The 26,838-nt window shown below is 44.4% G+C and overlaps 1 protein-coding gene across 6 annotated transcripts in view; it reads left to right on the top strand.

Annotated features, from left to right (window-relative positions):
- LRRC28 (leucine rich repeat containing 28) overlaps positions 1 to 26,838 on the top strand; it is a 79,916-nt gene that overhangs the window by 37,759 nt on the left and 15,319 nt on the right. For all 6 annotated transcript variants that reach the window (XM_025199557.1, XM_006020057.3, XM_006020058.3 and 3 more), the window contains one exon: positions 14,855 to 15,061. In XM_025199557.1, coding sequence (XP_025055342.1) covers positions 14,855 to 15,061 — 207 coding nt within the window. The remainder of the gene's footprint in view (positions 1 to 14,854; positions 15,062 to 26,838) is intronic.

Here is a 26,838-nt window from a genome sequence, read left to right on the forward strand (position 1 = left end):
GCGTGAACAGCTTCAGGTCCGGTAGCCTCTGCTCGTATGACCTGCCCTGCTGCCCCCTGATCATGCGATCAGGGTCCTCCTCTGGACCCTCTCGATGCTGTCCACATCCCTTCTGAAGTATAGAACTGGATGCAGTACTCCAACTGCGGCCTGACCAGTGTCACATGGAGGGGGAGGATCACCTCCCTGGACCTGCTCGTGATGCATCTGTGGATGCATGACAAGGTACGGTTAGCCTTCTTGACTGTGTCCCCACATTGGCAGCCCATTTTTGTCTTGGAGTCAGTAATGACTCCAAGATCATTTTCTGCCTCTGTGCTGATGAGAAGGGAGTTCCCCAGCCTGTAAGTATGCTGCTGGTTCATCCTCCCAAGGTACAGTACCTTGCGCTTGTCAGTGTTGAATCCCATCCTGTTCTCATCCACCCACCCCTGTAACTTGTCTAGATTTAGTTGCAGCCTGTCCCTCTCCTCCAGTGTGCCCTCTTCTCCCCACATCTTAGTGTCATCCGCGAATTTGAACAAGGTGTTTTTCACCCCCTCGTCCAAGTCGCTGATGAAGATGTTGAACAGTGCAGGCCTGCGGACCGAGCCCTGGGGGACCCCACTGCCCACATCCCTCCAGGTCAAAAAAGACCTGTCCACCACTGCTCTCTGGGTGCAACCCTCCAGCCAATTTGCAACCCATCTGACTGTGTAGGCATTGACGCCTCAGTCACCTAATTTCTTAATGAGAATGGGGTGAGAGACAGTGTCCAAGGCCTACCTAAAGTCCAGAAAGACTATGTCTACCGCGACACCTGCATCCAAGGATTTTGTGACCTGGTCATAGAAGGCCATCAGGTTGGTCTGACAGGACCTGCCTTGAATGAACACTGAACGATTCAGGGAGATGTAGACAAATTGGAGGATTGGGCCGAAAGAAATCTCATGAGGTTCAACAAGGACAAGTGCAAAATCCTGCACTTAGGACAGAACAATCCCCTGCACCGGTACAGGCTGGGGGCTGACTGGCTGGGCAGCAGCTCTGCAGAAAAGGACCTGGGGGTCACAATGGACAATAAGCTGAATGTGATCCAGCAGGTTGCCCTTGTTGCCAAGAAGGCTAATGGCATCCTGGACTGCATTGGTAGGAGAGTTGCCAGCGGGTCAAGGAAAGTGATTATTCCTCTCTACAGCACTGGCGAGGCTACATCTGGCATCCTGTGTTCAGTTCTGGGCTCCCACTACAGTAAGGATGTGGACAAATTGGAGAGAGTCCAGCAGAGGGCATTGAAAATGGTTGGGGGGTGGGGGACATGACTTGTGAGGAGAGGCGGTAGGAACTGTGCTTATATAGTCTAGAGAAGGAGACTCTTAGTCAGGAGAAGAGAAGACTGAGAGGGGATTGATAGCAACCTTCAAGTACCTGAAGGATGGTTTGAAAGAAAATGGAGCTGGACTGTTCTCAGTGGTGGCAGGTGACAGAACGAGAAGCAGTGGGCTCAAGTTGCAGCAAAGGAAGTTGAGGTTAGATATTAGGAAGAAATTTCTCAGTAGGAGAGTACTAAAACCCTGGAACAGGTTACCCAGAGAGGTAGTGGAGTCTCCATCCTTGGAGGTTTTTAAGACCCGGCTTGACAAAACTTTGCCTGGGATGATGTAGTTGGGGCTGGTCTTGCTTTGAGCAGGGGTTTGGACTAGGTGACCTCCTGAAGTCCCTTCCAACCCTTGCTTTATGATTTTGATTGAATATCTGGCTAATCCAGTATCTGTAATTACCACTGTATTTGCTAGCAGCTGCAAACTCTCAAACACTCAATTTTTCAGTTCATTTGGTGATGGAAGCTTCAGCAGAAGAGCTGAGTTTTCATTGTACATTATTGTAAGATCCTAGTCTTGAAAGTGCCTTGTAATATTTTTAAAACCAGCATGGGGACTCTACTAATATCATGCTGTGCTTCTTTTGTCTCAGACCAACACGGCTACCAAGTACACCTCCAAATTACAGAACACTTTGATTTTTTTTTTTTTTTTTTCATACTGTAGGCCTCACAGTTGTGATTTGTTGTAGAGAAAAATCTTCTCCTTCCAGGGAAGGATCAGAATATGGCACACTTAACATCTGCCAAATTCAACATGGACAGGCACAATTTTGCTGGGTTTGGCGCATAGCTTTATTTACAAAATGGAAAGGCAGCCCTGTCCTTTTACATGTGATGTTAGCTGTGGGATGCGATTTCATCTTTTCAGAAAATCTATGCAAGAGAAGAAATGAGTCCTTTCTGTTTGCCCCCACCCCAGTCAGTGGATAGCGACATTGCAGCAGATGGGTCTTTTCTTGGTTTACTTTAAAATCTTCAGTAGTGACAGAGACTTTGCCCTGATGCTGTTTGTTACAGACCAAACAGCTGTGTATAGTGTCTTTGTGTGGTTCATGTCTTTTAAGGAAAAGATGCTCCAAACCCAACAAGGTTAAAAAATATGACTAGAATTAATTAACCTTGCCTGGCAGGAGGACAAAAGAATAGCAACACAATTTACTATAAATAATTTGGTCTCAAAGTGTTATGAGGCTTTCTAACCCCAGCAGGGATCTGGCTTGTTGAGCCATTCTCCAAAGTATCATGGGCTTATGGCTTCAACCTTTCCTGGCAGTTCCTGCTTTTGTAAATTCATCACATCTGTGACTTAAAGCAGGGGAGCCAAGTAGCCAGGCAGTCCCCAGCACCCACCTCATCGGCTTCTGATATTTATGCATTCTTTGCAGTGGATCTCATTTGTGTCGGTCTAACCTCAGCAACATGAGATGAATTGAAGCGGACTGCCAGAGGAGGCTGTTCCAGTGCAAGAGGTCTCATATTGCCCTGCTGGAGCACATCTCCATCTTTGTGTATATACCGGTGTGGATACAGTGGTCCAGATATGTTGTTCCTCCTTTGTTCCTATTCTCTCTGTCCTACCATACAGGACTAACCAGAACAGAAAAATAACAGTTTCTCAGGGAACGGTCAACAACAAAACTACTCCAGTCTCTTAGTAACAGGATGCTTTCACAGAGAACTAACAGGCGTACAACAGTATGCTGCATGGCACAACTTGGCCCCCCGATCCCCTTTCTTGGCTCTTCTTGTCCCCAACAAATAGTGTCTTTTTCGAAAACCCTGGAATGCTAGTGCATTAAAATGGGTATTTTAGAGCCTTTTTTTTATTTGCATACTAACAGTGCTTAGGATGGAGTGTAGTAGGGGGAAACAGGACAGGGAGAGGACAACATACGAGGCAGTGTACAAGAATACAATAAAAGGACAGTATGATTTTAAAAATGTCAGTCAGTGTCATGGGCTTCAGTGCCCCTAAATATAAACGGCACTTTCCTCCCTTCCCTATTCTTCCCCAGAGTCCCTGGCTTCCCTGTCTGCTGCTTATATATCTGTTCTGCTTCACCCTGCCCTGAGCTATTCCACTTTTCCTTGCATGTAGTACTGTCTAGCATTGACAGCATGGCTTGCTCCATATGTCCTCCAGTGGGCCTATCAGTTGTGAAAATAGTGGAAGTCCTGTTCCTGTTTGTAATTTTCTGCTGCTTTTAACGGTGGGGTTTTTTGGTTTTTTGGGGTTTTTTTGCGGGGGGGTTGTTTTTTTTAGATGATTAAAAAAATTAGCATGGGTGAATCTATAACTTGAACTATTGTTACAAAAAGAAATATGGGACTCTTCAGCCTGGAAAAGCACAGGCTCAGGGGTGATATGGTGGCCACATGTAAGTTCATCAGGGGTGCTTACTAGGATCTGGGGGAACGTCTGTTCACCTGGGAGAGCGCCCCAAGGGATGGCAAGGTTGAATGGTCACAAACTCCTCCATTACCATTTCAGGCTGGACATAAGGAAGAACTTTACTGTCTGAGCCCCCAAGGTCTGGAATAGACTGCCGCCGGAGGCGGTTCAAGCACCTACTCTGAACGCCTTCAAAAGACATCTGGATGTTTATCTTGCTAGAATCCTGTGGTCCCTGCTGAATTCCTGCCCCTGGGGCGGGGGGCTGGACTTGATGATCTTCCGAGGTCCCTTCCAGCCCTAACGCCTATGAAATCTATGAAATATTTTTGGTGTGGCTTGGAAATCTGTGCATGCACGCACTTCCATTTTTCTTTAAAAGCTAATAGGTCAAGCACCCCCTTCTGAATAATTCTACAGCAAAGATGAGCCTCGCTGGGCTCATCTTTGCTGCACCGTTATCTTGGGATTTTATTTGACTGCTCCTTCTAACCTAAGTCACATTTGTATACCGAGCTGTTGTAGTACAGTTCATTCAGGGAGGCTGGCTGTTCTGTGGCATAGCCAAATTTGAGTCCTGCTTACATTTAGGTTGGTACCCCACCTACTTTGTGGCCAGGACACAAACTAAACCCCTTGTATGCTGGTAGTCACAGATTTCTTCATAATTCACTGGGAAGCAACCATAGGGCAACTGAGCTTTCTGCACTGCAAAAATCAAAGTCCTAGTGCTTCTTGCAGGTGTGTGCCCTATCAGTGTAAACCCAGGCAAATATGGCTCACCGTTGCAGCTGTTCACATGTGACCTAGGCAGACCCAAGTGCTGCTCATCAGGGTTCACCCCGCAATGAAGAGTTGACTCACAGGTGTGTAGCACATTTCAGGGAAAGGACAGGATCATCTTTGTCTGCACAGCTCTCCATCCAGGGCCTAATCCCACAGTCATTTGTCTGCACTGTTTGCAGTGCCAAGAACTGTTCCACCAAGGTTAAGCATGTGCCTAAATAACTTGCAGGATGAGGGTGGTAACAAGTAAGCCCAGCTGTTAATCATTGACCCTCAGAGCTGTAGAGAAATAGGGCTGGGAAGGGACCTTCAGAGGTAGTCTAGTCCAACCCCCTTCCAGGGGCAGGATCATCCCTGTCCAAACTATCCCATACAACCATAATCTAAACTCTCTGCATAAAACTATCCACAGCTCTGACACAACATAGACCTAACACCCCAACCTGCTGCAGGTAAAGCAGGGGAATCACGACTGCCAGTGGTTTAAAAATGAATCGGTTCATTGAAGTGTGCATTACATGTGGCAATGAGTGTTCAGTGAGATGTGCATCTGCTAGAAGTTGAAACTACAGTCTGTGCCCTTGGCTGAGGTTGATGGTTCCAGGATTGGGTCTTCAAGGCCAATTGTCCCTCACCTTTGCTTAAAAATAGTCTTGCTGCCCTCAGTAATCTACTGTCTTTACTGGGAATGTGAACAAGTTTTGGTTTTAAATTAGTGTTTGACACATAAAGACAGGCTAACAGTCAAATGAAGATGGAAAAGGCATGGCATGCTTACAGTGTGCATACTGTAAGTGTATGTATAATGGTTTGCTTTATTTGTAGGCCTGTTTGTTCATTCCCAATTTTTAAATGTTTAATGTGGTGTGAGACTATGACTCGGTGCTGAAAAGAGGTGAACGTGGGATTTGGCAGAGGATTTGATACCATTACATATCCCTACACCAAACAGTAATTCACTGCAACAAGCCTTCCTATAAAAAGATGTGGTTTCTTCCCATTCCTTGGGCTGAAAATTTTTTCGGGGAAATAGAAGCCTAAGTATCATTTAAAAATGATGGACACAAATGTGATGACTTGGGATAGAGAGAATCCTCCTTGAAATACTTTTAAGCTCAGCTCAAAACCTTGCTAGGAGGCTACATCATCTCTGAATTAGTTTCTGCACTATTACAACCTGTACTTTTCCTCTGGAAGACTTTTCCTGTGTCTTCATTTTTTTATTTATTTTTTAGCTAGAGGTATGCCAAATGTGAGACTACAGAGAGAGAATGCAGAGAAAAAGGTCATCTTGGCATAAGTTTCTCTTGCCGACAAGAAACTTGGAACTTTTTAAATTTCTTAAACTGATAATAAAAAGAATACAAAAAAGTTCTGCATAACAGCAGTGATAGAATATAAATGTGATTCTTTCTTTCTCTCTCAAACCTAATGATACCATCCTTCACTAGTGTCAAACTTCACTTATTTGAAGACAGCACAGAACTTTATGCTAGGAAACTTTAAATATTTAAAGCTCCAGAATGGGAACTTCTGGTTAGGCCATTTAACTAAAAACTGTTTTAAAAGTTCTCTTGAAAGCCTAGGTCTGATCTAAATAGAACTTTCCACTCCAACATCTAAGTGATTTCCATGTGTATGTATCATGCTTCATGAAAAATACAGAATTAAGCTAGTAAACGATAAGATGTTTCAAATTCGGATGCATGGAGGAAGCTTACTAAATGTTGAAAAGGGAACAATGAATAATATTCATAAATGGGAAAACTTTTAAACAACTGTTTCTTATTGCAATGCAGTTTGCTGTAAAAAAGCAGATTTCTCCATGCTGCTATGATAAGGAAACATACCTGGTCCTCATACACTGAAGAAAGTTGGCAGAAAGTTGTTCAGACACTGTATTTTATTAGCCACTGGTAGCACTTACTGCAACTTTCCAGGACCACCCCTGATTTGCTGTTGCTGAGAAGTCTTGTATTCCCTTCAGGTAAAGCTTTGGGCTTAGGCCAGCCATGAGAAGGTGAAATGGATTTAAAAAATGGTGTGAAACTGGTTCAGGTATTTTTCAATGCAGATGTTGGGTCTGCATCCCTCTTGCAGTTCAAGGAACTTTGACTTGCCTTTGGCAAGTGTGTGAGCAGCAAAAGCTGCAGGAAACCAGATGGGATTTCTCTTTTTAACAAATCACAAAAACAAGGAAATGAATTCTAAAAAAACCAGCATTTAATAAAGCAACTCAAATGAGAAATAAAGCATTTGGTTGGAAGAGGGGAGGGGAAACTCTTTCTTCATGTACTTAAATCCCAGAATAACCTGAATTGTCTCGAGTTAGTTTATCCAGAATTAAGGATTTTCTGAAATTTCCAGGCAGTGTTTTGAAGAATTCAATCTCATTTTTTTTAACATTACATGAATGTTCATTCTTTTGCAGTTCTGCAGTTGAAAGAGGCAAAAACCTATTTTGGTGGCTTTTGGTGTGTTGTTCAGTTAGTGACAGTATGTTTTCCTCTTAATCTTTTAGAAAGATAGCAAGGTGAGTAGTTAGTCTGTGAAGCCACAGTGATCATTTTTAGATCATCCGTTGATCAAAAATGGTTATGATAGCTACGTTTCAGGATTGATAGAGAACAACAGCATTAATTTAATTAAGTTGTGCGATACCACATATAAAACCTAATCAGAGTCAAGTACCAATCTGTGCTCGTGCCACTGAACAGTCAGGCCTTGGAGGCACAGGGAAGGCTGAAGAACATGGTTTCATTCTCCAGGATAAATGTACCCTTTTAGTAGCCTATTATATCTGAATTATTTTTATAGTTTTATATTTTTTTGATTTGTTAAAGGCCAGAAACTTTGTTCTGTTAACCAAACATCAGTCCCAGTTTGAAAGTCCATGTTACTGCTGGCTCAATGAATTTTCCACTGTTACATTTCTTCTCTTCAAAATTGTGTTTCTACATGCACACAATCCAGTGTTGGTTTTTTCTTTGCTACTTTGTCAGTATGGACGCCTCCCCAAGAATATATTTATTGGAACTAAAGATGCAGTTAAATTTCCCACTTCTGTGCAACTTGTAAGGCTTGTACCAAAATCTGCCTCGTCTTTCCTGCCATCACATCTGTTTTTTTTACTTTTATTCATCAGAGGGGTATTACAGATATTGTTATAGCTCAGGAGAATGCATCTCTTTCTGTTCTGATATTAGTCCAACACTTGAGTCCTCATTTCTCTTTTCCCTCCTGCATTTTCTTGTCCTGCAGATCTGAGCATTATCATTACTACATCTCTTCTTTTAAAAAAGAAATCTTATTGAATATTTTAATTGTTCAGTGAGACCAAAAGTTTTGAACCTCGAAGTCAGTCATTGGTGTGATCTTCTGTACGTAGGCATCTACCATAAATTATTACCTCTTTTTCAAAAGAAGCAAGCACCCACTTCTGTCATCTCAGAAGTTAGGCCAGATATGTATGAAGTTGTCAAACTGCAGGTACTAACTTTTGAAAACTTTGGCTAGAGTTGTAGTGTGATAGTAAGTTCAACAACCCATTTTCTGACTTGAGTTTCACCATTTTAAATCTGGATTTGCTATGAATGGTATACTAAAAGCATTCGAACTGTCCAGGATTGACACTGGATTCTGTGCATCTGGTCTAATCCTCTTTGATACTGATCTTGGCAGCAGCTTCTTCAATTTTGAGAGACTAAGATGATTTGTTTAATTAAATTGCTGTAATTTTAGCAGATTTCCCCCCTGTTCATTAGTGTCATTTAATACTGATGCACGGGGCTTTCTCTTTCTCTGGTCCTAATGGTATGTAGGTTTGAAAGATCTACAAACAATAGTCACAGAGACTCTTCTTTAAGCCCCTGTCAGTGGGAAGGAATGATCTGCCCTAGTTATTGCCCTGACAGGCAGTTTGCTCTGCAGTAGACCAAGCTTTTCCAAGTCCACTTTTCAGCAGTGAGAGGGAGAAAGAGACGTGTAACTCTTTCACCACACATTGCTTGAGCCTCCTGCTTGAGTTCTTGCTGCAGGATTTTTAAAGCCCAGATGTGGGTGATACTTGGTAGCTAAAACCTGAAAGACTCGTTTATGAACTGTTTATGTGCTGTTTGATCCTGCTTCATTTGTTTTCTAACGCAAGATTGAAACGATTATTAGTGTCATTAGTTAATATCTGAGCACGTTCCTTTGAAATGAGTTTTCATCTCAATTCCCACCCCCACCCCCCTTTTTATAATTCAAGCTTCACATAACTTTTGTTAATATGGATAAGTTTAACTTTATCAAGGGCTTGGTGAGTGCCTTCGTAACATATGGTACGCTTTGTTGAAAATTGATGTTTACATCTGGCCTGCATTGGAAAACTAAGGTAGAAGGGGTAAAGGTTTGGACCAGTGTGTGTTTTTTGGATGAGGGATAAAGTGAGAATACTTCCATTTCCTCTTAGATTTGAAGCATATCATTCTAGCAGTGCCTTTGAAATGCTGCCAGCTTTGCCAACCGTAACATTTAAGGGATTTTGGATTTAGGCTGAATTCGAAAACTGTTTTTAGTGGCAAAAGAAAAGGTTAGGGTATGAAAATAGCCAAGCCTGTTTTTGACTGTATGTGGTCAGTGGTTTGGCTGTGTAGGTGGCTGTCTTCCTGTCACTGAAAGCATATGGCTTGTTAGCTTGTGTGTCATAAGAAGAGAGCTCTTAAAATGAAACCGTTCTTCTGCAAATGTGCAGCTATCTAACAATAATGACTTTGCTCAACCAAACTTTTCCTGTGTTTACTCCGCGTAGTTAAAAAACAGTTAAAGCTGTTTACCACTATTAACATTGAAGTGATGTTATAAGCAAATGAATTTTGAAGTAAGCAAATGGTTTTAAGGAGCACAGGCACTTCCACATAGGCACTGCTTCTGCTCACAATACCGTTTTATAAAAGGAGCGTGCCAAGTATTTTATTGGGATGGGTTTGTCAGCTCATCAATACACATGCCTCAGGGATTGTCCTCAGTTGAAAATTAATGTTTTTAAAGAAGAAGGAATTTGTAACTTTAAGGTTATAGCTTGCTGTTGGTTCTGTAGGAACCTTTCCCAAGATCAAAGCCCAATGTATTGGATTATTATGATGTTGCTATTTCCCATCTCACTCGTGCATCGTTGACTTAGGTGTTGTCTCAGAATCTAGTCAACAGCATTTTTAGCAATTTGTCCTTTCCCATTTGGTGCACATTGTCCCCTGCCTCCCCCCTTCCTTCCCCGTTGTGTCTAACCGAGCTTGAAATTAAGAGAGCTCTTTGTTTACTTGTTCAGCTCCAGTCCTCAGAAAAGATGCCGGCAGAGCTCAGGGAATAGGTAGTTTTCCTGCTGCTGCTGCTGCTGCAGAGGGATCATAAGGGCACAATGGATTCTTGTTTAGGTTTAACAGAAATAGTATCACCTTGATTGTCATGATCAGAAACCTCTGGGTGGCAGCGTAGTAAATTGTTTTTATCCTTTTTTTGTCCCTATAGGTGTATTGGATCTTGAGAAATCTTATTGAGAGCCGATCATGTTCTTGCCAGTGGTGGCTTCGTTCAGCCTAGGATAAAGTCATCCCCCTGTGTGTGTGGGAGGTGCCTGCGTACCTCTTGCTCTAAGAATCGAGTGCACTGAAAACATTTTAGGGGACTCAGCATCTCACAGGGCATGGTCCTTATTTTGTAAAGATTACGGCATTGTCAGACATAACATTAGTTTACGTTAAAAAAAAAAAATATCAGGCACTTTCAGAAGGTTCTAAATACGTTTGACAGCCAGCACTGGGAGAAGAAAAAGTGGTGTTCCTGGCCCGGCAAACCCCTTGGTTTTGTAGTAATTGGCACTACCTGTGTGAGCCAAAGTTGGTCCCTAGTTAAGTCCCTTGCTGTTGCCTGCAAAAAACAATTGCTGAATGTTTTTTGAAAAACACAGTAGGCAGATCCAGGCATCTTCAAGTTGTGAATACTTGCAAGATTCTTTAAGTTAAAACTTCCTCAATAGGTGGAATGGTCATTCTGCAGTCTCAAATGATGTAGTTGGAAAAACTACACAAAGTTTCACTTATGTCTCCACCTGGGAAACAGATATACCTGGTGCGTTAGTTAACTTGTGCCAATGACCAGATTATTAAATCCAATTTAATTTTGCCCTGATTATCATATATTTCTCAGTATCATAAAATTTGGCATTGTTTCCTCTCTCTCTCTCTCTCTCTCGCTCTCTCTTATATTTTAACTTAGACTCATTCTCTTCTGATTTTGCTCATATTTAAATTTATTGCCCAGCTGATAAGTGTTATATAAGTTAAAGATAAAGGTAAATAGAAATTTCAGGGCAGAAAATGAAATGCTCAATTCTAAGCCAATATTCTTATATCACAATACACAAATATGTAGCATGACACTCCTAGCAAGAGCAAAACCACACGGCCAGCTTTTGAGCTTTCTTGTCTCCCTTTTTTCCTGTACAGTTATCATGGTAAGATATGGGATTGCATTTGTTCAGAAAAAGAGGGAATTGGTTCTCCTAAAATTTGCTGTTCATATTAGTGTCTAAGTGAAACAGAGAACCAGCAATCACCCCCACACTAAGAAAGCTGTAATATACAGTCAAGCCCCCCAATGCCACCAAATTAGCACCAAGAACACCGCAGTCATCACCTTGCAAATCTCAAAAAGGCTTTCACTCAACAAGGACGCTCCTCCAGAGAGAGATGTTGCACTTTTGAAAGAGCCGCCTGGATACCACGTGAAGCATTACTGCAGTACAAAAAGAAAATCCCCAAGAATCGCACACCATTAGTTATGACTTACCATCCTTCCCTGGAACCTATATAGAAAATCCTCAAACAATTGCAACCCATATTAGAAGAAGACCAATTCTTAAAGAGATCTTTCCAGAGCCACTCATCTTAGCTTTTAAACAAGCACCGAACCTCACCAACCTCATCACCAGAAGTAAACTTTCTATGGCCAAAGCACGCAGAATGGATCCAGACCATAGAGGGACAAGAAATGTGAAACCTGCCAACACACCTCCACCACTCCTCCAATAACTACACCCCACAATAGAACCATCACCATTCTTGGATCCTACTGCTGCAGCTCCAGAAATGTAATATATCTCATCCAGTGCACAAAATGCCCTGATGGAAAATACGTAGGAGAAACCAAACAGTAACTGTGTACCAGAATAAATGCACACCAAAAGTCTATCAAAGACAAAAATACCCAATTACCTGTGGGTGCACATTTCTCACAAGAAAACAACCCTCTCTCCAGTCTCTCAGTTCTAATCCTCAAAGGGAATCTACAAAATACCTTTCGTAGACGAGCCCACAAACTTCACTTCATAAACCTGCTGGATACAGAAAATCATGGGCTAAATATAGACATTGGATTTATGGCACACTATAACCTGCCTGCCATCCTGTAACCCCAAGTAACCTCTCTACATTTTACCAGCTGCATTCTGTGACCAGGTCAACATCCGTCCTCCCTCCCTCCCCCCACCTACCTGTCTCGCACCTATCGTCTCCCATCCACTCTGATCTTCCCTGCCATTCATTTGCATTTTCACCAACCTTCATTTTGCTTATTTGCTTACACTTCTGTTCCACCCAGGAGAGCACACAAACACCAGCAGACTATCCCTATGTCTGAAGAATAGTGTTTGTATCCAAAAGCTTACAAAGAACATTTTTTTTCAGTGATTTAGTTGGTCTAATAAAAGAGATCACATTTACCCAAAGAACCGTATCTGCCTAAGTGAAACTCTAAAATCTGACCTAAGTCTTCTTATTTTCGTATCATTTTACATTAAGTCACTGAAATTAAATCCCTTGGTACTATTTAACTTGGACCAGTTTTTTTCCTCTGAGGAGGAGGTGTCTTCTCTTCTCACCTGCCACGCCTTGATGTAATAATAAATAAGGAGGCTACCCATAGGCCTTTGCACAGCCCCAGTCTAACTGTGCCCCCACTGGCCTCTACTGCTCCCAGGCCCCTCGCTGGGCCTCTCTATGACTATGTCCCTGCAGGACGCCTAAAGCCTTAAGGGCTAATTGCATGGCTCTAACCCTTCCCTACCTCACAGGTGTTACAGTAATGATGTTCTCCTGTCAGGGCTTTGGCTTCCTTGGCCTCTGCCCCTTTTCTCCATCTAGGCCTTCTAGCCTGGGCCCCTTGTATCAGACCTGGCTTTGAGGCACTGGCTCTTATTTGGCCTGTTCAGGCACTTGCCCCCATCTGTTCACACCCCTGTCTGGCACTAGGCCCCTCTCTGGGCTCAACAGTCACTGGCACGGCTCAAGGCAATCGCATGCCCCTCGGGCACTAAATGGGACCTCCGTTTACCAACCTACAGTCCCAACCCAAGCGACCAGCGTAACTGTAATGTAAACATAAGGCCCTGGACTATAACATAAACTTTCCCTCATCCCTCAACTGGGATAGCCTCCTAGCCCTGGGTTACATCCTAGTGAGCTCCCCGAGCCTCACCGGGAATCCATGTGCAGCACTACAGTCCCTTCAAGAGCCCTGCTGCTGGGAACTCTTTACCCTATAGCAGCCAGGGAGAGACTAGCTTGCTAGCCTAAGCCTCAGGCTTGTATCCTCCCAGGGCTCTGCCCCGTTCTGGTCAGCAGGCTGCCCTGGCTGCCTGCTAATTGCCTCATTTGCCCTGTTGCCCCAGCAGCCTGCAGCGCTGTGCCCTGCCTGCCCTGCAGTGCTCCCTCGCTGGGCTGTTTTTCCTGTAAAAGGAATAGAGAGCCCCAGGCTCTCTGTTACACAGTCCCTGCTGCATTTATCACATGTGAAGTTTATATCTAACGGTCCTGAATGTGGTTGCCAGTTTTTTCCTTAGATTTCTTCTTTCTTCTACATGTTTAGCTTTTCTTTCCTTCGAAAGCCTTTATTCAACGCTTAATAGACTTTTTCCAGGTGCTTTGATCCTCAGCAATTTTCTCCCGGTCGTTTGGCTCAATATTCATTGCCTTCATATATCTCTTTCAAACATCTTTGAAATGGAGATAAGGATATCTGCATAGTCGTCGTCTTATAAAGAATTCTCCACACAAAACATCCTTGGGTATATAGCCATTGTCTACTTGCTGCATATGGCCAAGCCATTGAAGTCAATGCTGGTTGAGAAGACAATGGATGCTTGATATATTGACACATTCCAAGACCTCAGAGTAGGCAACTTTGACCCGCCAGGAAATTTCTAGAATATGGCCAAGGCAATGTAGGTGAAAGCTGTTGAGGTGCTTGTAGGGTATGTGGTCCAGGATTTGCTGCCATTCAAAAGCGTTGATGATACAAGCATGATATATTTTGACCTTGGTCTCAACAGTCAGTTTGCTATGTTCCCTACTTGTTTGCTTGCCTTGCTCATGATACTTGGTGTTTTGCTGATACAGTTTATCTTCAGATGACAGAAATTTGTTGGTAACAATGGAGCAATGGTACACAAATTTACTTACAACATCCGCTCTGATCGCTGGAGGTAAATCCATGTTCTGGCCCATAACGTTGATACTCTTGATGTTGATTGTAAGCCCAAACTCTTGGCAGGCATGAGCAAAGCAACTAACGAGGCTTCAAAGATGATCTCCGTGTGGGCTATGAATGCAGCATCGTCAGCAAACAGCAGCTCAGAAATCAAAACTTTCCACACTTCAGTTTTTGCTTTAAAGTGTGGGAGATTAAGTACTGTTCCATCTGTGTGTGTATTTAAATAAATTCCTTTGGTGGTGGTCACAAAAGCATACATCAGAAGAAGAGAAAAGAAAATCCTAAACAAGCCTTTCTTGACCCTGCTTCAAATCTCAAATCTAGTTACAGATCAAGTGCTTTGGAGGGGGATGTTTGCTTCTTTTTTGAATGGTCAGGATGACACCAATTTGTCTTTTGTCTCCAATAAATGTATATTGTGATGACACCTTACTGTTGAAAGAATCGTTATTGGCATGTTATCAGGATGTTACAAATGCATTTTCTAATATTATTTGTGGCTGGTAGTTTATAGAACCCATGCAATAAATAATCTATATAGGCATGTAGTAAGAAAAGGTGTGCGCGATGGGACCTGGCATTGAAAACAAGTGCTAGGGTTCATGAGGGAGGTGAGTGGCTGGGCAGGCCTCAGAATGGAGTTGTCTAGGAAGAAAAGTAGATCCTGCCACATGCATGAAAGATCTGAACATGGGAGATAAAATATTTGTGACCCATTTAGCTTAGGGGGTTTTGTCCTCTCGTTTGGAAACGCAGTGTTTCAATGTTTGATGTTCTGATTGTAGAAGTCGGAGACCTGAGAGAGCTGCAGACACTGGACATTTCAACCAACCGCTTGATAACTTTGCCGGAGAGGCTACACATGTGTCTTTCGCTGCAGTACTTGACCGCAGACCGGAATCACCTGTGGTGTGTACCCCGCCACCTCTGCCAGCTCCCCAGCCTCAACGAGCTGTCTATGGCTGGAAACCGCCTTGCCTTTTTGCCACTTGGTAAGTGACTGTCCTCCTTAAACAGCGGCATAGACTACCTAGAAGACTGAACAAGCATTTCTGAAAGCCCGTATAAATAGTGCTTGTAGTCATGCTGTTCCTCTGGCACAGCCTTTGAGTTAGTGAAAGTGAAAGAGTGAAGCGATTGTTGAGAAACTTGTCAGTAGATGAAGGATCAGTTAAGTGTCCTAAAGACCGAATTTTTATGTGCGTTTCAAAATGCTCGTACAACATTCCAGTTTATTTTTAGCTACCTCACGAAACAGAATGATACTTAACTAGAGCTGTTCTTAAATATAGTACTAGTAATCTGAGTTCCAGCACTTTTTGTAATGGCCTTTCTTTGTTGGCAAGACCTGATGACCTACTGCAGAATCCTTTTTTTAGAGTTTTAAATACGCTGCAGAAAATCCAGTAACTTTAAGGAAAGTTTTATAGCAGTAGAAATGTCAGAATCACATACTCAACCACGTTCTGATCGATGCTGTGCACAGACGTCCATCAGATCATCCTCAGTGGTGGTGGCACACCACTGGTAGGAGTTGGATACTTCATTTCTGGGTACCATTTTAATTCTAAGAAGCCCTGGATTAGGCCTTCCATCCCAAGTGCCATCCAAGGAAACTAGAAGGTGTGTGGCCTTGTGTTCAAGGAAATGGCCTCCTTGCACACGTACCTGCTGCCTAGCATTTCTCAGGTCTCTTTGTACCACCTCTTGCTTCCCTGCAGATTACTTTTATTTTTAGTGTGTTGTGCCAGAGCCAGTCTCTCCCGGGCTGTTTACCACATTAATTCACCCATAATCTTTACAAAATACAGCCCTTGCCTTGTGAGATGCTGAGTCCTCTGAAATGTTTTCAGTGTGCTCGATTCTTAGAGCAGGAGGTACTCGGACACCTTACACACACAAAGGGATGAACGACCCTAGGAAACTTTGTTTTACTATTTCCAAGGCATTAGGCTCATTTGTGCACATAGGAGGGAGGAATTAAATTTGCTTAAAAGAAAAACCACCACTGTCCATGACTGTTTCACATTTCGAGGCTGCATTGTGTCACCTGCAAGGATTCAGGGAAATGCGGTTTTCATCCCAAATATGAAAAATTGGACCTGGATTGGTGGCGAATGATGTCCTAGTTATGGCTGGCATTCACAAATCGTATGATACTCTGAAAAAGGTATGCATTCTTCCTAGATCTTCTAGGAGCTTTAAGCTACATTATCCTAGTGGATACAACCTCCAGAAATTGGATTGTCGTAGTAATAGCCTGCCTCCCACACTGCATTATATATAAGAGCAAACAATATCCTAAACATGTCAGCTAAATATAACAGTGCTAGCGAACATAAGCAAAGCAGCTCCCCCACTAAACAAATATTCCTAGTTCCTTTCCAGTCACCTCTTCTGAAAAGAGAGCAGTTGTTTTCTTTATTGCTGGAGAATCAAACTAAGTTGAGAAACTTGAAATACGAAACGAAGGTTCACATGTTGTGTGTTCTAATTCAGGTTTTTTCATGTTTTTATATTATTAATTTTTTTGAGTGAGCAGTAACCCCAATCAGCTGCAGAGCTGTTAAAATGTTAAAGTGTGTTAAGTTCAAAAGAAGAAAATAAATGTTGTAAAAGTATGCACCTCATTTTTGTCTTATTTTTAGATTCAAATTCAAAACGTGATCTCTTAGCAAGAACCTTTAAAATATTAGGAAACATCAAAGGCTGTCAATTGCCCTCCTTCAGTAGCTCTTAATACAGTGAGTCGGTGGTGAACATTTGGAGATAATTTACTGTTTGTGAATGTGGAACTGAATCATAAATTCTGGAGTTCAGAGGAAAAGCAGCCCAGAATAAATGTAAACGTTCAATCCTTCCACAAGAATCAGAAGGTTTTAGTGTGGTGATGTAATAGAATAGAAAGGAAGAGAGGGTTGGATCACTGAAAACAACAAAGATTAAATTCACCTTTCTGCAGTTTGAGGAAAGATTTCCATTAGTCCCTGATTGTTGCTGCATGCTAGAGCTACTCTGGAGTTTGCAGGCAGAGTCACGGCACTGTCTGCATGAACTAGTTCTGTTCTGTCCTCATCCTTGCAGCCTAGTTCATTTGTGCATGGAGGGTGGCTGACTGAGTAACAGGTACCTTAGAAATACCTAAGTGAAAGAGGAGACTAAGATGTTTTAAAAGGAGGTTATGGACCATATATGGGTTTTCCCTTTTAGTAGTCTTCAGCATAGTTATGGAAATCTGGGTCGTGACAAAGTTGACCTCTATGAGCATTTTGTTTTGCTAAGTACCCAAAATTCTCTAAGTCAGACGTGACTCTGAATTACTGACTTATACAGCTTGAAAAAGAGCTGTCAATTCTTGCTCTTAAACCCTTTACATACATATTTTTATCTAAAGGCCCTGTTGACTCAAAATGTTTTGAACTATATACTCCAAACAGTTGGCCATAGTATAAAATCTGCTCATTAAGCATTTCCCATGTGTAGAAAGGGCTGCACTTTATGGTACATAACATTAAAAGTGGGGTGTAAAGAAAACTTCTCTCTTTCACCTATTTATTTCAGTCCTTTTGTAGCATCTGCCCTCTTGGCTTGGACTCTGCTGAGCAGGCAGCATGTAGAGGTATGGAACAGTTCTCAGAATGTGGAGTTCAGTGCAATCTGTGATACTCAATTTGGCTTGCAAATGTGGTTTTCCATTTGCTTACAAATTACTCTTCCAAAATGCCAACCAACTGTGGTTGACTCTAATGTTTCATAGAGCTGTTGATGTAAAGGTTTAACATAGCTCCTTTCTGACTATTGACTGCATTTGCTTGGTTGGAGGAAGCAAGTTGTTAATTTTCCAAATAGGGAATTTGGGTTTTTTTTACTAGGCATGCCTAACGTAGGATAAATTGTTGTGCTTCAAATCATGTTGGCTAATAGGGGTGTGCAATGCAGGCCCTATTCGATTTGAATTTGGATTTGGCCCGATTCGGGGACAGCGATACAATTAGTTGATTCGGATCACTGTCCCTGATTTGATTTGGCCAAATCTGAATCTGAAGATTCAATGCTGATTCGGAGAATCAATGATTTGGCCATAGACACAGCTTTAAATGTTTTTTCTATGTACCTCAAGGTACCAGCACGGCTCATGAACGCTGTGATGCTGAGGTGGATGGAGCGTCCCACAGGAGAGCGGGGGGGGCCCCCACATGCTCAGCGACAAACCTGGAAGTGGACCGGAACTACTTCCAGTCCACTTCTGGGTCCGCTGGGGAGCGTGCCGGGAGACCCCCCTGCCCTGCACCCCCTCGGCTCAGCACTCGGCCGCGGGGGGACCCTATTGCTGAGACCTAGGAGGCACCTATTGCTGAGCTGGGGGGAGTGCAGGTGGGCCCCTCCGCGCGCCCTCCAGCGGACCTGACAGTGGACCAGAAGTGCTTGGTCCACTTCTGGGTCTGCAGCCGAGCACGCTGGGGAGCCCCCCGCGCTTCTCTGGGATTCTCCATCCGCCCCAGCATCGTAGCATTCATGAGCTTTCTGCTACCTAGAGGTATGTAGAAAAAACATTTAAAACTGTGTCTGTGTCCGAATCGATTCGGAGGGTTCCAGTTTGATTCGGGGAGATTAAAGGGTCCTTTGATTCAATTTGGATTCAGAGATTCAGCCCCTGAATTGGGCCAGATCTCCGCCAAATCAAATCGAGGACTAAAGCTTCGCACAGCCCTATTAGCTAATGCATTTTAACTGGGATTTTTAAACAAGACCTTGTAGTTAGTGTAGGCTAGGGGTCAGCAACCCCTGGCACGTGTGCTGCGCGTGGCAGGCGAGACCATTTTGCTCGGCACACCACCGCCAGCCTGGGCTCTTGGCAGCTGCTGCCAGCCACGAAGCCCGGGCTGCTCCGAGCAGGCAGCTGGGCGGCTGCAAGCAGGCTGGGCTCCGTGGTTGGCAGCAGCTACCCAGAGCCTGGGCCGGTTGCAGCCAGGAGGCTGCAAACATCTGCTCCGGGCTCCGGCATTAGCTCCATACCGGCAGGTGCATATGTGCCTCGGAGTGGACGGTGGGTGAGGGGCCTGAGGCATTGCAACCCTGGCCTCTCCCCCGCTGCCGGCACAGAGCTGATGACTGGGCTCTGGAGCCTGGCGCAGCTGTTTGTAGCCAGCCTGGGCTCTGACCAGCTGCAGCAGGCTCCACAGCCCTGGCATCAGCTCCATGCTGGCAGTGACTGCACGTGCACCTTGGAGCAGACAGCGGGAGGGCTGTGCTGCCACAGGCCCTATCCCCACCGTCTGCTCCGAGGCACACGTGCACCCACCAGTATGGAGCTGATGCTGGAGCCCGGAGCAAGCCCGGAGCAGTTGTTTGCAGCCTCCCGGCTGCAGCTGGCTCAGGCTCTGGTAGCTGCTGCCAACCGTGGAGCCCAGGCTGCTTGCAGATGAGCCTGCCTGACTCCCACCCACTCCAAGCCCAGCCCCGGCCCAGCCTCACACCAGGATGAGGCTGGCGCTGCCCCTTGCCAGGAGTGCCGCACCTTTTGCGGGCTTAGCTGTGTGGGGTGGGTGGGTGGTTGGGCTGATGGGCAGGCTCCGGGCTGGGGCCTCGGCCAGCTGCGCTTCAGCCCAGGGGCTGGCTCCCCAGGGAAGCACAGGGGCTCTGGCGGGACCACGGCATTGTTGGGTCGGACTTTGTCCAGTGGCCCAGGAGCCCAGCTCCGTGCGCCTGCGCATCTGGTTCTGTGTGTTTGTCTGCCTCTGTCTGGTTCTGTGTGTCTGTGCGCGCACACGTGTCTGGTTCTGGATGTTTGTGTGCATGTGTCTGTTCTGGGTGTGTTCTGGTTCTCTGTGTTTGTGCACGTGGTTCTCTGTGTGCGTGTGTCTGGTTCTCTGCTCTCCTTTTTCTTTCTCTCTTCTTTCTCTTATTTGTCTTTTTTCTCTCTCTCTCATTGCAACACGCTCAACAAAAAAGGAATACACAACGACAAAGGCAACGTTTATAATTATTAAGTATACCAATATGCAGTGCGTCCTCCCATGTACCTCCCTGCCCTTGTTTTGTTTTTCTGGTATGCTGGCATGCCAGCAACTTCTAAGATAGACAATGTGTTTTTTTCAGCACTCTGGCCAAAAAATGTTGCCTACCCCTGATGTAGACTGTGCAAGTGATATTGAAAGTATGCGTTGCTCTTGGTCAAGAGTTCCTGGTCTAGCTGTGGATACTGTGACTGCGTGCAACCCCCAGTAAAAACCCACATCTGCCTGCGTATGGGCTGATGCGTGTAAGGTCCACTCCAGGACTAGCCTTAAGCTGTACTGCAGTGTGAACAAACACAGGGCAATTGCGTGCTACTTTGGTTTTGTTTTTTGCTTTGAAAATTCACCCCTTCTTTGCATCTGGGTACATGCACATTTGAAAAAATAGTGGAACATTTGCTAAACAGATTGAGTGAATATAGTGGAAATAACCATGCCACTCCCCAGCCTTCATGCAGGTTCCCGAACAAACAGATTGGTAAACAACAACAGATTAGTCACTCATTTTGCCCTTCTTGCCTAGGCCTATATGACTCGTGAATTGACTTTTTTTCCTCTTACTACTGTCATAAGACGTGCACTGTTTATTCAGATTTTTCCTAAAGCAGTCAAAGTGCACTCCTTCGGTGCTGTGCACAGCTTAAACAGTTTTCTAAAAATACACTGAAGAGTATTTGTGAGTCAAGCAGTGACCCCGTAACTCTGATCAGCCCCTTGCACCTTTCCCTTTGCTTGTCTCTGCCGACCATGTGGCTTGCCATGCTGGTTTAATAAGTGGTATTTGGAATCCTCTTCTTTAACAGCAGATGGGACTACTGAGATATATATTACAGATTACTCTTTGTCTGAGAGAAATTGAATTGGACTTAATGAGAAAAGTTCTTCAGGAAACAAGCGCTGCAACTTCTGAGAACAAAAATTCCACTGCAAGTCGGAGTCCAGCTTTCCTGCTATTAGAATTAAAATGATTTGTGTAATAAAGTAACAGCCATCATTATGGGCCTGAACTTCGGAAACATAACGAGTGGCTGCATGTTCTCATAGGAGAAATTCAGGGTTATAAGCACTTTATTGAGGGTTTATATATGCACTTTTTTGTTAAGCAAATGGGTCTAGTAATTATCAGCGTACAGTAAACAAGGGTCTTATTCTAGCAGAGTATATGCTTCTCCTTGTATGCTTCTTTCACAATACGGTTAAAAGAGCATCAGAGCAGACACACAAGAGCTTTTGTTCCATCTTCAGCCATGTGGAATGCATATGCCAGGGCCTTGAGGTAAAAAAAAAAAAAAATTAAAAAAAATAGAATTGGGGTTTGTTCAGGACTCATAGCATTTGGTCATTTCTAGGAGAAAGGTCTTTGATCTGTGAGCCTGGAAGAAGGAAAGTGGAAATGTTTTAGACACAGTATAGTGCTTGCAAAAAGCCACATGAAAACCTTCTTTGTAGCATTAGCCTTTGCATAGATGGGCAGCTTCCTTACTTTATAAAGTTCACAAGAAGTGTGTTTTTTTGAAAGCACTTTTAACAATATTGATTGAATGATGCTATACATAAAAATTAACAGGAATAGGTTAGAATGAGCTTTTTAAAGAGAGAGCTAACATTTAAGGAAAAAAAAAGCTTCTGGTATAGCTCCCCTGATTTGGAGGAATTGGAAAATTGTTGTAAGGCTATTAATGCAAAGCAACTGAAGAGTACATTAAAATTCTTGTAGTACCTGAAAGTGCTCAACAGCGCTCTAGAAAGGCCGTTCTGTGGGAGGAAGAGCTTAAAATCTAAATAACCATCCAGGCAGAGGGTGATTGAAGGCAGCAGGGAGAGGTGAAATGCATCACCCCTTTTTTAGACTTGTCTGTGAAAAGTGCAGCTTTAGAGAGCATGCTTATTTAAAAAAAAATAAATAAATAAATAAAAAGGTCCTGATCCTGACCTTATTTGGGTCCCATATGTGTTTGTATATAAATTAATAAAAACAAGACCTTTTTTTTTTTTTTTAATGTTCTTCCTTTCTCTCCAAGATCAGTAGGATAAAACAATAGCACATTCAAGCAACATCAGCAGCCCAGAGTTTTCTGTGCTTATTAACTGAGTTCTACAGCACGAGGCAATATTTTTTCAGCTCTTTTTATTATGTGCTACAATATGTTCTGTATGTTCCTACTTTATTGGCTGCCTCTCTTCCAGTGCTGCAGTATTTTACATTGTTGACCTACCTTTATTTTTTGTTTCATTTACAAATATCCTGGAACCTTTAACAAACTACCTATCGTGGTGTAGTGTAAACTGCCTTTGGACATATTTGTTCTTTTACAGTGCACGGCAGCACCGCGCTTCAGGTTTTCAGGCCAGGCTGCAAGTATCTTGTGATGTTCAATGGCGCCCATTCAAGTGGTGTCCCACTTTTGGTTCAGCTGAAGTCTCTGGCAGAATTCCCATTGTCAAGTTAATGCAGGGCAAGGCCCAGTATAAATGTAATAAATAGATTAAGTCAAATCACATGCTGACAATTTTCTTCCAAAAAGGGAGTCCAGTATTTTTCCACCTAGCACCAGTACTTATAGTTCAACCTTCAAACAAGTCTCTCCCTAGGTAAGAAGGACTTGAGATGATATCAGTTACACCAGGCCATTTTATCCAGCCCACGGGGCCCCTAAAAATTTAGAAAAATAGTATTTACCTGCCCCTGGCTGCCTGTCATGCAGCCCTCAATGACTTGCCAAAACTCAGTAGGCAGCCCTCCGCCCAAAATAATTACCTGCCCCTGAGTTAGACTGTCAATAGTGACATTCAGAAAAGGCAAATTATATAGCTTGAGGAATTTCCTTGCCTTTCTTCTCCCCTTTACAGACCTGCCCTTTTTGGCTTTTCCTGCTTCCATTCCTCGCTGCCCTGCAACCAGTTTTTCCTTCCAGTAGACCATTCCCTGACCCTTATCTCTATATTCTGATATTTTTGTTGAAGTGAAAATTACCACTCTGGACTGAAAGCAGTTCTTTAAGATGAGATAAATTTTCTTTAAAGAAATGTCTAAAAGCCTTGATTTTGAGCCCTTATTGGTGCACTCCTAATAAGAAAAATTTTCTTGGCCGATACCAATAGCCAATTATTAACCAGCCATATCACAGAATCATAGTGTCGTAGAAAATTAGGGTTAGAAGGAGGTCATCTAGTCCAACCCCCTGCTCAAAGCAGGACCAGCCCCAACTAGATCATCCCAACCAAAGCTTTGTCTAGTCGGGTCTTAAAATCCTCCAAGGATGGAGATCCCACCACCTCTCTGGGTAACCCATTCCAGTGCTTTACCACCCTCCTAGTGAGAGAATTTTTCCTAATATCTAACTTAAACCTCACTTGCTGCAACTTGAGACTGTTGTTCCTTGTTCTTGTTCTGTCGATACTGATCCAAAAACCACTATTTAGTATACTTAGTGCCATTTCTTAAGCGTGGGGATACTGATACAAGAGGCATGGTGGCACTTTAATTAGAGCGGCTCTCGGAGCTGCTCTAATTAAAGCGCCGCCCTGCCGCTCCTGGAGCACATGTAAAAGTGCCCGTGCCCATTACAGCAGGCAGGGCTAGCCTAGCAGTGCCTGCGACTGGCTGTGCAGAGCCCTTCAACCCCAGCCTGGTGGCAGCTGCCTGAGCGTGCCTGGCTGCCCAGGGCTGAGTGGGCTCTGGCCCAGGCTCCCCACTCTCCTCCCTCTGCCCAGGGCAAGGCCAGGGGACGGGCCTGGGAAGGGCAGGACCCAGCTGGGCTGAGGGGTCGGAGGAAGAACCCTGCTGCACACAGCGGGGAGGGGCAGCTGCCTGGGGCAGTGAGTGGCTATGGGGCAGGGGGAGGAACAGAGTCTCCCCTGAGCTCATTGGGGCAGTGGCATGTGTGTGGCCCGGGGAAGGGAGGAGGGAGGTGTGGGGGAGCTGCTGCCTTCCCCCTTTCTCCTTCAGAGACCTCGTCCTGCCTCTTGCCGCCTGCCCATGAGAGGGGCTTGAGCACTGGCACTGGGGTGCGGGGGCCAGAGCGTGGCTTGTGGAGGGGTGCAGCTGTGAGGGGCCTTGTTCCCCATGAGGCAGCGCCTACCCCAGTGCCTTTGGTGTAAAACGAGCACCCTCAATGTGCACGGGGGGAGGAAGAGCCCCCTCCTCTCAGATTTGGGGAAGAGGGGGGGCAGGCAGCTGTTGCAGCTCCCTCCCCGGACCCGAGCCTGAGTTGGAGCCAGAGTCGGACCCACAGCAGCCGCTCCCTCCACTCTGGATGCCCTGCAGCTTCAGCCCTACCCCTTATCCCCCTCTGCCCCCGACTGGTGGCAAGTACAGCCAGGCATGGAGCACGTGGGACTCCACTGCTGTTGTGCGGGGCTGCGTTTCCATGTGCTGCTGTGCTCTGGGGAGGGACCAGAGCCTGAGCTGCTCTGACAGTAGGTGGAGGAGAGGCTGCCTAGCCCCTGCCAGACTCTGCCCTGGCCTCTGCATCGCAGACCCCCAGGCACTGTGGGTGTAGTCACACCGGGCTGGGCCAGGCAGCTCAGCTCTACCCGCCCCAGTCACGTCTGCAGCATTCAGCGCCTTTTACAGCACCCGCCCCAGCCCACAGCCTGTGCCGCGCTGCACTGAGCCAGCACCGGCTGGGCCACTGCAACTGCTGCTCTGCGCCAGCCCGGCTTGCCAGTGAGGGGATGGGGGTGTATCTGGGGTCACCCCAACTTGTGGGAGGGAACCCAGGCATCTGGGGAACAAGGCATAAGTATCGGAGAACATCATTGGCTACAGTGGCCAAAAAAGCTGATAGCCAGTAATGTAAATACTCCTTTTATTGGTGCTGATCTGATGGGCCACCGATATATCAATGCACCTCTGCTCCTTACGGTTGCTTCATAATTGCAGGTAAAAAAGGTACATTTCCAGGCTAGCTTGTAACTGTGGTTCCATATTAAATTTTAGGACACTCACTCTCTTTTCCACCTCATCTTTTTGCTTTCTTGGCGGACTCAGGGAACAGATAGCCAAATGTGTACCTCGGTGTAACTACATGATGCTGATATTTGTACACCAACAGAAATTACACTGCAGCTGGGAGTGGACAGATGCATGGAACTGTTTTGGGATAGCTGCAGGCAGTAGCCGGCTATTATTGTGCTTCACAAGTAGGTGGCAGGGGATAGTCTGTTTGCCTTTGGCAAATGTCTACTGTGGGATAGATGTGGATGGGCAGAACTGAAGTGGTGTAACTTGTGCCCGCAGAGTTTTACCAGATTCTTTCAGAGAGAATTTTTTACCAGTTTATCTGAAGCCCCTCTGACGAAAGGGTTTGTATCATGCCTGCTACTTTTCACGCTGCTGTAATGCCGATTGCAGCCATGTAAACATGTCTTCTGTCCCAGCCAGTCATCTGATCATTGTTCCTGTAGCAGCTTACTCTCCCGCATGCATGTGTGCTGAAAGAGGGGATCAGGGCAATCCTGCAAGGTTTCTAGTGCCTTTTCTATGCATAAACAAAATTATTACAAATGTTTATATAAAAATTAGTACATGAAACAGTGGGTGACAAAAACCTTACAGTTCATTATCGCTGTAACTCAGGGGCGGGCAATTGTTTTGGGCAGAGGGCTGCTTACTGAGTTTCAGAAAGCCATCGAGGGCCACATGACAGGCAGTCCAGGGCAGATTAGTATTAATTTTCTGAATTTTTTAGGGGGCCCGCAGACCAGATCTGGCCCCCGGGCCGCATTTTGCTCACCCCTGCTGTAACTGAATGCGACATAATAGAAAATGCTTTCTCTTGTTACTCTGCTCTTGATGTGATCTACTTATGAAACGGGGAGTAGCAGCATAGTTGCTGAGATTTCCTTTATACAGTATTTTATTGCCAGTTGGTAAAGATGGAAAGTTAAGATGAGTCTCGGATAGTGTAAGCTTTCATCTTGGCGAATTCTGTGCGTTTTCAATCAAGCACTAGTTCAGCTTGCTTTAATTTCTAAATCCATAATTCTTATACCCCTAGTGAATATGCTGGAGTCATACTGATCTATTTAAAATGCATTTTGGACTGGTCTACAGAGTTGCCTTTACAAGTAAATGACCCTTCAAATAGAAACCTAAGTTGCTTCATTCTGTGCTTTTCATTTATTTGAGATGTTTGTAATTGAGTGTGAATATAATACTTGGAAAGCGCAGACCTTAGAGAAAAGTGTGAGCACTTAGATCAGCTACATCAGTCTCTCTGTCTGTTCCAGATCGTTTCGTTGAACTGTTTTCTAGCATTTTGTTCTATCTGTTTTTAAATGTCTTGGGTTACTGAGTCTTTCACTACTTCCCTTTGGGAGACTTCCCCAGACGAAGACATCTTGCTGCTGACAAAAACGTAATTTTCTCCCTCAGCTTCATCACATTTCTCCTACTTCTACCTTTCATGTCCCAGACTAAATTCATTCATTCTTGCTAGGCATTCACCATCTTTAAATATCTGTATGTAGTTAGCATATCTCCTTCCCCTTAGATATTCTTTATCCATGTTGCGCTCATTTGACTCTTAAACATTTTCCCTAGCCACCCCCTCTGTCTGATCTTTATGGGAAGATATTACAGTGCTCAAAATGTATTGATAGCTTACCCATAACCATATCCAAATGTTGTTTAGCATTTTCTCAGTAGGAGAAAAAATGAACATCTTTTCAATAGCATAATAATCAGCCGTCATTATCTTTTATTCTGTATCTTCTGTGTAGTCTGCAAAGCTGTTTTTGAATGACTA

This window comes from Alligator sinensis, unplaced genomic scaffold, assembly GCF_000455745.1.
Source record: "Alligator sinensis unplaced genomic scaffold, ASM45574v1 scaffold210_2, whole genome shotgun sequence".
Classification (NCBI taxonomy): domain Eukaryota; kingdom Metazoa; phylum Chordata; order Crocodylia; family Alligatoridae; genus Alligator; species Alligator sinensis.